General features: G+C 37.8%; 1 protein-coding gene across 2 annotated transcripts in view; it reads right to left on the bottom strand.

Annotated features, from left to right (window-relative positions):
• Positions 1 to 12204, bottom strand: part of si:ch211-51h4.2 (uncharacterized) — a 78144-nt gene extending 65940 nt beyond the window's left edge. Inside the window, exons 1-5 of one of the 2 annotated variants that reach the window (XM_063891504.1) lie at positions 12015 to 12204; positions 5662 to 5703; positions 4091 to 4164; positions 1490 to 1558; positions 877 to 972 (exon numbers count right to left, since the gene is read on the bottom strand). In XM_063891504.1, coding sequence (XP_063747574.1) covers positions 877 to 972; positions 1490 to 1558; positions 4091 to 4164; positions 5662 to 5703; positions 12015 to 12118 — 385 coding nt within the window. In that variant the 5' untranslated portion in view covers positions 12119 to 12204. Of the gene's footprint in view, positions 1 to 876; positions 977 to 1489; positions 1559 to 4090; positions 4165 to 5661; positions 5704 to 12014 lie in introns of both variants that reach the window. The other variant, XM_063891503.1, reaches the window with a different exon arrangement.
• Between the last annotated feature and the right edge of the window lie 286 nt (positions 12205 to 12490).

Below are 12490 nucleotides of genomic sequence, written 5' to 3'. Positions count from 1 at the left end.
GGACAAGCATTTACAAAAGTAAACATGGTAAAAATATTGCTTTCATGCTACAATGAAGAATACAGAGGCCTCTTACTCAATAATATACCAGACAATAGGAGTAACTTTTGCCATCACCCTCATTATTCTGTTCCGGCTACTGTTTCAAAAAGATGCTGGTGAAGTAGACTTTTATAAATGCGGCTTTAGGTGGTGTGTGTATCAGAGGCCTATGTGATTAATGTCTCACGATGCAATCAGTGATCCGAAACAGCCAGTTAACAGATCGATATAATTCAAATCAGCCTGGGCCTGATGCAGCAGCTTATGGTGCAATATGATGCTGCAGTTCGATACAGTGTTAGTCGTGTGGACATTTGCATTAGACGTTGATTCATGATAATTGCTTTGGAACTGCTTGCTAGAAATAAAGTCGAACACCCTTTATCTTCTTAGACACAACTATAGGAAAAAAATGATGTAAACATATGATTTGTAATCTCACAGTAAACATATTCGACAGCTGGACAAGGTTTTGGTTTGGGATGGACTTTAAATGCAGAGTGACAGGAAGTAGGCTCTGATGAGACAACTAAGTTTCATTCAAAATACGAAACTTAGAATAAGATAAACAGAATTCTGTAAGACTAATTCCATGAGCCAATTAATGAAATGAAATACTTTATTTATCCTGAGGTAAATTTAGTTTTGTGACAGTTGCTCCATTTTAGAATTAAACAAATAAAAGATGAATAAGAAAAATAAATATATATATTTATATAAACAAAAGTGTAAGTAGGGATGTGTAAAAGAAAGATAAAATCTAATAACAATTAAAATATTTTATAGAAACATTTGAAACATTTATGAAATATTTAACAACAACATTTATTTTACCTGCTTGTGCATTTTCACTATCATCGTCGTCCTCTTCCTCTGTGGTGGCTGCTTCCTCCACCCCCACCTGATCCATCACAATACACTCTGCTACACCTGTCTGAGAGACAGACACACATTCAGCCAACTGAAAAATTGTTCTTACTGTTGTCTGTCAACATATGACTAATATTCATTAGACATTAGAATGTTTAGGTTGAGTATAAGAAGTACAAGGAAGAACGATTTCAGCTGTAAATGGCATGCATTGTAAATTTAATCCAAACTAAAATCTATTATTTTTTTCTGAGAAGTCTTGCAGTCTGAGTTTAGCACACATGTTTTGCTGTACCTATTGACACAGATTCTGTAGAAGAACAAACTGAGCATGACGATAAAAGTTAAAGAGGACATATTATGCTCTGCTTCAGTTCCATATTTGTATTCTGTTGTGATTGGTCAATCACTTATAGATTTCCCGGCCCTTAACATATCACAAACAATATTTTTAGAATAGAAGCGCACGTGTTGTATAGTGACACCTACAGTATATCACAAACTACAGGAAAGACACAACCCCAAGGCATGACAGGGCCTCTTTAAATGCAGATGTGAGTTTTGTTCAGCTGCCTACCTTTAGAGCCTCGAGCTGCACCACCTGACATTTCTGAAGCAGTTCCACAAACAGGTAGATTAGCAATGCCTGCATGAAAGAGAATAGAACATATATATTATTCATTGAAAATGTGTTCAAGTTTGAAACACTCACATCCCAATTCAAGATGTTATCAGATTAATGTATTCAGTCTAAACTCAGCCTCTCTTTCCTGCGATGACAGGGAAGCTTATTAAAATACTAATTATGTTATCTGTGATCATCACATATGGTTAAATTTGCTCTATTATCTTACATAAAAAGATAATTCAGCTAGATTGCAAATGGACATGTCATAACATGCCTTGTGTATTAATAAGAAGGGCAGATTGTATGTCTGGACATGTCACTCATAAGCTGAACTTTTTTTAGTTAATTTTGGATTGATTTCAGTCATTACTGCAACACCCTCTGCAATTTGCAACTATTGTATTTTAATATTAAAATAAACCTGAAATGTTTTTTTAACACTGTGAAAAATCACCCAGAAGTCAAAATACAGTTGGAATACACGGGGTAGGAGAATAGAAAAAAAACCAATTAAAATATTTTAATTATACTAATACTTCATGACTGCCAATAAAATAACCTTTATTTTTTTATTTTGGGGGATATTAAAACGTATTTACAACAAAGGTAATTAATACTAACACATACAAAGGGAAATAAATTAACTGAAATAACAGTGAGGAAAAAAAAGCGAAAAAGAAGATTTGAGAATAACGTATATTTTACTATTATTTCACTTAAAAGTGTTCTGTTGTTGTGACGTCTGGCCAAGATGGTGTAAAGAGGAATAAGCTGTAAATGAACTGTAGAAAAGGCGATCAGAACATCAGAAGATAATATAATAAGAACATAGAACAAATTCTATGTTTTGTTTTCCTACAAATTAAGTCACGTTAAGATTGTGTGAGTGCCTTGAAGTTTTGCAGCTCCAGAAATGGCAAGTGGGGAGAAATGTAACCGCCATATATTGTGTCTCATTGTGATTAGTGGTGATGGCAAACACCTGTCCCATTACACATATAAGATCCCTCAGAAATGCAGAGTATAAAACACATTACATGACACAAAACAGAAGGAATATCAATAAATACAGCTTATGTTATTAGCTTTGGCTGTCAGGAAATAAAACACTAATGTTAAAAATCCTCATTCCAACCATGTCATTTATGGCTCTAACAAAGCCTTCTGTCACTATAATTTCCCATAAATGTCAGGGAAGATAGAACGAGTTGGAAGCCTTTGACACAAAGGAAAATAAATTGGATGTGAATATCTATAATTCCAACTGCAATAGGAGAGTTTGAATCTGAACCAATGTGCTGTTTGAGAGTGTGTTGTTTTGCCAATGCAAAAAATATTTCATGCACATTTAAGAGGACAATCACATATTTGCACGGCAGGTAATAGCTCCCTTTATAGAAATCATTTATCTTTTCCTAGTTAAGTTAGAGCAGGGAACATTTTCTTGTTTAAGTGTGGCATGGAGCATTTGAAGAGCTTATGTTCAGCAATGAATTGGCTCTAACAAATGTACTATGTTCCCATTTATTTAAAAAAGAGGATAACATATTGTATTTGGGGCAATAATTGGATCTTTGGCCAAGGTATGCCATTATTTCAGATTAGTATTACGTATGTATTTTGGATTTTCTTCTAAAACAGGTTCATATTTGTATTTAGTGCCTGTGGAAAGTTTTCTATGCTTTAATGTTCATAAAGCTCTTTATTTTTCTCATACTACCTGTGCTGCAGCACCTCTTTTCCCCCTCTGTCTGAAACCAAAGTCTGCTCTGATTGGTTAGCTGGCCAGCTCTGTTGTGATTGGTTTAACTGGAGTCCCACCCCTAGCCTATCACTTACAATGTGTTGGAGCGCTAGCCAATAAATGCAAAAGTGTTACATAGTGATGTCACTGTTACAAACGTAAACAAAGGAGTCAAATGGAAGCGTGTCAGGCAGGGGGGGGGAAGGCGGGGGTGTAGAAAAACTCCCTCTCGAGGTAACACAGGGATTTTAGCCTTTGCAGACCATTGACGGGCACACAAACCTATATAAAACACTACAGGGAAGGGAAAACCCCAAAAGCATGATAGAGAATCTCTAAAGGGGAACGTCACTTAAATTAAGAAAAGCTCCAGTTTTTTTTGTTTTCACGGCGTAGGAAAGTTCAATCAATAATCATGAATATGAGCTTATGAATAAAGGAAATGAAAAAGCTCTGTTATTGTTAGATTTGACTTAATCTATAAACCCGTAAAGTCAAGAATTTACGAGCTAAACTGCAGTACGTATCCAAACCTGCAACTCTCTCCATATTTCTCCCATCTTAAACCAATATTTGAACATCTCATGTGTGCCTACTCTACTTGTCAATGCATTAAGAGTTCTAGTAGTATCAGTTTCTAAAAGTAAGTGGGTTGTATTCATTACAACAGATACTACCTATGATAATCCTCATCCAGGGTCTCCTTTTGAAACTGGTACGACTCATTTGTGTCGGTATCTTACATTTCATTGACAATGCCAGTCTTCTAAGAAAATAAGAGTCCATTGAGCTCATGTATTACTTACCTGAACAAAGAAGCCAACCAGAAAAGAGAAAATGAAAGGCACCAGTCCAGCATGGGATATTGTTACCGGAAGACCTAGAAATTGAAGTAATATAGAACTGTTTTTGAATTTGACAACCACCTAAGTAGATTTAATGACGTCTACGTTTTGTCAGCCCATCTACTGTACCTGCCTGTGAGACAATTTAATGGCTCATCATTCTCTCTCATAGATGCTTCTTTCTGCTCTTGCTCAAACTTACCATAACATTTTATGGTAAGTACTGATTTCAATATGAGGTTTAAGTGTTTGAACAAGTATTAACTGGGGAGGTCTCCACCTTTGTGGAACTAGATGAAGACCCTGCTAAAAAACAAACTAGTTAAATGTAATGTGCCATGTAATTTCCACCTCTACTAAAAAAACTCTTGGATGTTAAATACACTTCATAAACCACCGTTAAATTTCCTCTGCCAATGAAAGCCAAGAGATGGACAGGGTCTTAATTACGTTCCAAATGAACTGATATGATAAAAAGGAAGTCTCATAGAAAGGAAATGTATCCCACAGACGTTTTTACTATCATAAGTTGAGTCATACATCCCAAGTGTCTGTGTGGAAGATGTTAAACCTATGTCAAAGGAAATGTTCAGGATGTACTGGGTGTTGATGGAGAAATTAGACTGAATTATTGGGGGTGTGTACCTGTTATTTGGTCCTACCCAACAGAAAAAGTGTGCCACAAGGTTTGGTTTCTCAATGTGTTATCTGTCTCTTGTCAAGAGCATGTTTCCAATATTCAACCGATTTGCACATTTACCAAACCTGGTCAAACGTATCTCCAATCCAATCATACTCATCAAGTACAGTGCCTGCATGGCATTTCAAAACATTCAAAATGGTTAGAAAATGCTTTCAAAGGCCTCCGGGATAAAGTTGTAGGAAGGCACAAGTAAGGTAAAGGCTACAAAAAGATTATGAAGGCATTAGCTATCCCCCTGACTACTGTTCAGAGCATCATTAAGAAGTGGGAAGCATATGGCACCACCAACACCTAGCCTAGATCAGGCCGTCAGTCCAAACTGGATGATCGAGACAGGAGGATGTTGATCAGAGAAGCTACCAAGAGGCCAAAGGTAACTTTGAAGTATCAAATCAGGGGACTGATGAATTTTCTAACTCTGTTATTCTAGTTTTTCATTTTTTGTTAATATTCAGAACTGTCACTCTTTCATTTCATTATTTTTGAAAGCTAAATTTGTAAATAAATCTGAAAAAATGGGGTTTTATTTCAGGCTGTAAGATAAATAAAGTCACTTTTTCAAAGGGGTATGATGATTTTCTATAGGAACTGTATTTGTTTTCAATCTTTGTGATCGAGTTTGATCAAATGTGTGTTCCCTTAATCAAATGAGGTAGGCTATGTTTTCCTGGAATTATAATTGGTATTCTCAATTAGGTGTAATTGGTGTTGTGCAAAGTACAAGTACAATCCAGAAGTTTAGTAGGCACAACTTTGATATCGAGGTTATTGGACTCATAGTGGATATTTGTTATATGTGTTTCTAAATTATGAAGATAGAATTACTCACCTAAGATTCCAGTTCCCAATATTGTTGCAATGGTCAAGAAATCTAGGTCAACAAAAAGAGTTTAGTCAGATCAATCGAACAAAGTCACAAAACGTTGATTTACTTGATATCACAAAGAGCTGTACAGAGAAAAAGGTATTTAGAAAAAGTACAAAGTATTTATTCCATTACATAACAAAAAAAGGTCTTATCCTCTGATAGCACTGCAAAGAAAAGGAAGGTTGAAAAGTGGTCCAATATGTCCAATGTCTGTGGGTGCACGTGGCCAATTGCAAAAGGTTTTACAATTTGATCTGTGCTGAGATTACGATCAACTGAAATCGTGTGCGTTATCAAGCAAATAAGGAAGAGGAGAATTAAATAAACCACAGTTCAAATTATGAAACCTTGTCAGAGTTTCAAATTTAACACATATTTTGACCGACGCCTTCATTTTCCAGTTCAGAGACATCTTGAAATACAAACCCACATGACCAACAAGCAACAGAAACTTAAATAAGTGTATTCGCAGCAGTGGTATCTCATCTGAGCGCTGGCTGTAACCGGTCTCCCTCTACTGCTCCATCTGCTTTTTCAATTTTTCTCAGTTGTAGAGCGAAATACGTTTCTCAAAACTGTGCACATCAGCTATCAGATCATTCATTCTCTCAGCACCAACGTGTCGTACCTCAGTGGGAGTGAAGTCTTGGAACCGAAGCCAACATTATAGAAAGAAGTCCTGACCACCCACTCTGCCTCGCCTACCTTAAAACCCTCCAGCTGCTGACATCAACATACAATTGGATATTAAAAAGCCGGACACACCATCAGCACCCATCATTAGCACAAACTCCACTGTTTATACTGTTCTCTGTGCTGCAGTCTGTAACAGTTGTTATCATTATTTATTACACAGCTTAGTTAAATACTCAATTCTGATTAGTCCATTCCGCGATTAGTGTTCTGCTCTTTTTTTTTAATAACATATCAGTGCCAAGGTCGCTCTGATTAGGGGCCAAGTGCAGTCATATTATTCCACAGAATAAAGTCCAATTAATTTAATGTCAGCCAAGGCCAAAAAACACATTTGTTGTCCCTCTTCATAATGGCTAAACCGATATGGACATGTGCAATATCCAAATCACAGTATGTGCAAAATGTGTTAAAGGCAAAATATGTGAAGGAAGTATTTAGGAGCTTTGTATTTGAGTTACCGTGGTCATAGGGTGAGGTTACTTCCCAGTTTGGCAAAAGGTGTGCCTTAGGGCCTTAGGACTCCTAAATACTGCAAGCAGCCAATAGGGTCAAATTGGGACAAACCATATGCTCCGTGTCAAGGGGGGGATTTGAGTTTTGCATTCTGTTAATCTTAATAACTGCTTGTTTTCTTTTTGGTTTGGCCAAGCCACCATCCAGTATATGTTCTAGGCGGGTTTGTTCAGTTAAAACCTGTTCAGTTTTTGTTATATGTAGTCGAGATATCTGTTTTCTTCTTTTATAGGCCTACTAATTAAAGTGTCTTGGTTTATAATGTTTTATTTTTATTTTAGGTAAATACAAGTGATATCAGAGGGAATTATCATTGTTTTGTATTCACATCATCATTACAGAATACATTAAAAGGATTATTGTGTGTGTTTTTGTTTTTTCTGTACCAAACAAAGATTATTGTATTCGGTCTCTAGAACACTGTCCGTAGGCCGGGTCTTCTCTGCAGCATAAATACTTCTTTCAGATATTTTCAGATATTTAGCTTTTAACCAATATCGCACTTATAGTGGGGCAAAAAAGTATTTAGTCAGCCACCAATTGTGCAAGTTCTCCCATTTAAAAAGATGAGAGATGCCTGTAATTTTATCATAGGTACACTTCAACTATGAGAGACAGAAAGGGGGAAACAATCCAGGAAATCACATTGTAGATTTTTAATGAATTCATTGGTAAATTCCTCGGTAAAATAAGTATTTGGTCACCTACAAACAAGCAAGATTTCTGGCTCTCACAGACCTGTAACTTCTTCTTTAAGAGGCTCCTCTGTCCTCCACTCGTTACCTGTATTAATGGCACCTTTTTGAACTCGTTATCAGTATAAAAGACACCTGTCCACAACCTCAAACAGTCATACTCCAAACTCCACTATGGCCAAGACCAAAGAGCTGTCAAAGGAGACCAGAGACTAAATTGTAGACCTGCACCAGGCTGGGAAACTGAATCTGCAATAGGTAAGCAGCTTGGTGTGAAGAATCAACTGTGGGAGCAATTATTAGAAAATGGAAGACATACAAGACCACTGCTAATCTCCCTCGATCTGGGGCTCCACGCAAGATCTCACCCCGTGGGGTCAAAATGATCACAAGAACGGTGAGCAAAAATCCCAGAACCACACGGGGGGACCTAATGAATGACCTGCAGAGAGCTGGGACCAAAGTAACAGAGGCTACCATCAGTAACACACTACGCCGCCAGGGACTTACATCCTGCAGTTCCAGACGTGTCCCCCTGCTTAAGCCAGTACATGTCCAGGCCCGTCTGAAGTTTGCTAGAGGGCATTTGGATGATCCAGAAGAGGATTGGGAGAATGTCATATGGTCAGATGAAACCAAAATAGAACTTTTTGGTAAAAACTCAACTCGTCGTGTTTGGAGGAGAAAGAATGCAGAGTTGCATCCAAAGAACACCATACCTACTGTGAAGCATGGGGGTGGAAACATCATGCTTTGGGGCTGTTTTTCTGCAAAGGGACCAGGACGACTGATCCGTGTAAAGGAAAGAATGAATGGGGCCATGTATCGTGAGATTTTGAGTGAAAACCTCCTTCCATCAGCAAGGGCACTGAAGATGAAGCGTGGCTGGGTCTTTCAGCATGACAATGATCCCAAACACACCGCCAGGGCAACGAAGGAGTGGCTTCGTAAGAAGCATTTCAAGGTCCTGGAGTGGCCTAGCCAGTCTCCAGATCTCAACCCCATAGAAAATCTTTGGAGGGAGTTGAAAGTCCGTGTTGCCCAGCGACAGCCCCAAAACATCACTGCTTTAGAGGAGATCTGCATGGAGGAATGGGCCAAAATACCAGCAACAGTGTGTGAAAACCTTGTGAAGACTTACAGTAAACGTTTGACCTCTGTCATTGCCAACAAAGGGTATATAACAAAGTATTGAGATGAACTTTTGTTACTGACCAAATACTTATTTTCCACAATAATTAGAAAATAAATTCATTAAAAATCCTACAATGTGATTTTCTGGATTTCTTTTGCTCATTCTGTCTCTCATAGTTGAGGTATACCTATGATGAAAATTACAGGCCTCTCTCATCTTTTTAAATGGGAGAACTTGCACAATTGGTGGCTGACTAAATACTTTTTTGCCCCACTCTACTTTGATTTGGATAAGGCATAACATCAGATTACTCTGCGATAGTGGCAGGACGGCAGAGGGAAACTTTGTCAAAAAATATGAGCAGAACCACCTGCAGCTTCAAAGCCTAAAGACATGATTGTGGACTTGATGAGAACCAAGGCACTGGGGGCGCCTGTTTAAATCCAAGGGTTAATGTAGGCATTATGGAGGAGTAATAGTACTTGTTTTTTTTAGACAATAAACTGGACTGGAGTTCAAACACTGAAGAAGATGCCTCTATTTCCTGAGGAGATTGAGGTCCTTTGTCACAAAATGCTGACGATCTTCTATGAGTCCATGTTTGCCAGTGCTATCCTGGTTGCTGATAACTCCACTCTCGGAGGCACTGTGACTCAAAATGCTGTCACAGTTCTTCTTATGTGGGATAACATTTTAATATTTTGATTTTATGCATCGTTTTATTGGACATTTTAATTTAATGTTGAAGTGTTTATATTTTATTTTATTGCACATTATTAATTATTATGTTTATATAATACATTCTGTATAGATAGATCGATAGATACATTAAAAATCAAGAACAATATATACTATATTCTCAGTAGAAAAATCAATATTCCAAAGATGAACTGCACACTGCAAAATATACAGAATAAATGTTATAATAACCTACAACTCTATACTATACTGTTGTATTATATTCTTCTTTATTTTCTTTGTCTTTATTCTTCTTAGTTTTCTGTTGTTGTCATGAAAACCAACTTCTTATTATTATTTAAGTATTTCAAATTATGATTATAATTATGTCAATGGTATCTCCATGCTATGCCTTAGTTTGGATACAGTTATACCTTAAACAGCAGAAAATAAATACAATATACATATTATTTTACTTTGATGGAACCCGTCAGCAGCCCGACCCCCTGTCCGCACATGTTGATGGATGTATTGATGAGACTTTTCTGTCGCATTCAAATCCATCACATCCACTCTACGGGCCGCCCATCATCACTAGAAATAAGCTTTCATTAGGAATCAGTCTGAGCATTTTCCCTGATTGTCTTATCAATCCTATTCTGTTCTCTCTTCCACCCCTCTAAAGATGGCTGAGGGTGGGACATATGGCGTCAGTCACCAGACATGTCATTATAATCTTTTACATATTGTCTGTGTTCTCACAGCTGCCGAGGAATGTGATATAATGGCTCAATAACTTGTGTTACAGACAGACCGACAGGATTATGGACAAAGTGACCTTAATGGACATTTAATGGCATTTTGATTGTGACGCCTCGTCATTTGTCTGATTTGTCTGCCAAAGTTTGACTGCATAACAGCTTTAAATATGTCAGAAAGTATCGGAAAAGTTGAGACACTTAAATGACTCACTTCTTAACTTGTTGCACAGGTTGAGACAAACCCACAACTTATTAGCTTTTTCCATTTTTTTCAGAATGTTGTTGCCACACGTCTCATCACCAGTTTGAAAGCTGAAGTGAAGCAGTGAGGGACCAGGAAGTGTAGTCTTTATTAGGTGAGGAATAGATATGAATACGATATTAATGATAATAATAATAATTTCAGCCACTTTTTAAGCACAAAATCCAAACATTTTCTGTGTCCTATCTTCTACAATTTAAGAAATGGCTATCAGGCTGAATATCTGGGTGTTGAACAAAACCAGAAACTTAATAAATGCGCTCAGGGAAATGTTGATTGGCATTGTTCCCTACGGTGTTACATTTTATTGTTGCAGCCCAGGGGCAAATATTGCACAAAGCATGCAACATGGTAATGGGGGCTCTTCTGGTGGGTGCTACCCAAACCACATGCATTTCTCACAGCAGACACCGTGACTTGTCATAGAGGTGGAAGCACATGTGATTGCTTAAGGGAATCTCAAAAGTATTCTAAAGGCTAAAGAGCTAGCTATATTTGTGTAGGATTGGAAAAATAATTGCAGCATATTAAAAAAGCGTATCTTTATTGAAGGAAGTTAAACATATAATATGTAACATTTACGCATGACCCTTTTATAGGTTGTGTCCCTACTAGCAGGGGTTAATTCGGCTGAATTGCTATAGTTGGAGAATCTATGTTGACATTTTCTGTAATTCTTCCTGTGACTTTTTTAAAGATTGCAATTCATATTGCAGTTAAATGTATTTTTGCAATGTCTGTTTTCCCAAATACGCACAGATGCAGCCATAATTTCTACATTAGCAGAGTGGACATAATTACAATGCGGTTCATTCAATTTTAAAAATGCAATTATCTATACTTTTTCACCAATGCCAATGAATAATAGAGATACAAAACCTCAATACTGATCCACAAAGAAATGTGGTATTCATTGTGGCCATAACCATGAAGAATAAGGACAAGTTATGTTAAAACAGTAATAGCATAATATGTCAAAAAATAAGAAAAAGATATCAAAGTATAGTATGAAGGAAATATCATGAAAAAAGTCACAGTATAGTAACACCAAAAATATATTTAAAAAAAACTTGTATCGCATGTACAAATAATGAACCTGATTTATCAAAAGTATTGTACGATGGAAAACAATTAATGTAGGAAGTCATAGTAGGCTATGTCAGACAATATGAAAAAAGTAATTCATGGTATCTAACAACATTGTAAAAACGTTATAGAACATAATATTGTAATATTGCAAGAAGTTAATTAATTCCAGATGAATGTAAGTAAAAACACTGTGATTCTTATAGTTGCTGAAACATATTGAGGCGTTTGGCCTGGGCATCCAACATAGCCTTAGATATCATACACCCAAAGGTACCCCCACCCCCCCCCCCCCCCCATCTAACTCCCATCACCTGCTCAAACCCCCTGTCGAGAGCCCCCCATATAACGAAACCCAAATATGATAGGAGTCCATGTATTCTGCTGTGCCAGACCAAATGTGGGTCATATCTTGTATTCTGGCGGTATACATGTCAGTGTGTGCTCGGGTCTGTGTGTGTAACGTCGTGTTGTGTGTCGGTACTCACAGCACTGCAGGTAAACGAAGCGTAAGCTCCACTGTCTGTCCTGCTGGTGCTTCCGCGTGAGTTTGACGGACAGAGGGCTGAGGCTGATGTCGGGGATGGGACATGGGCTTGTTTGGATTCGTATCTCCTCTGCAACGGTCGCCATCATTTTCACAACCCTATCTCTCTCTCCCCCCCCCCCCACCCCCCCTTCACCTCCTCTCCTCTCCTCTCCTCTGTATCGTTCTTTTCTCTTCTCCCGCCCCTTTCGCGACGCGTGAACGCGCACGGTCCTCCGGATGCTGCACGTCCCTGATGTTGCTTTCCGTGTGAGCAGCATAGGCTACTCTGGAACTCCGCGGTGTGTCCATAAACAAGAGAGAATATATGAGCCTAATTGTATATGTATTTTAAGTGTTTGTTGGGTACAGTGATGTCTTATTGCTACAATATATTATGTCCAGTGCCCAAATCTGAAGTTGCCTTCAGAGCCAAAG

The sequence above is a fragment of the Eleginops maclovinus genome, chromosome 9 (assembly GCF_036324505.1).
Source record: "Eleginops maclovinus isolate JMC-PN-2008 ecotype Puerto Natales chromosome 9, JC_Emac_rtc_rv5, whole genome shotgun sequence".
NCBI classification, from domain to species: domain Eukaryota; kingdom Metazoa; phylum Chordata; class Actinopteri; order Perciformes; family Eleginopidae; genus Eleginops; species Eleginops maclovinus.
Note: the sequence above shows the minus strand (reverse complement) of the source record. Positions and strands in the feature narration are given on the sequence as shown.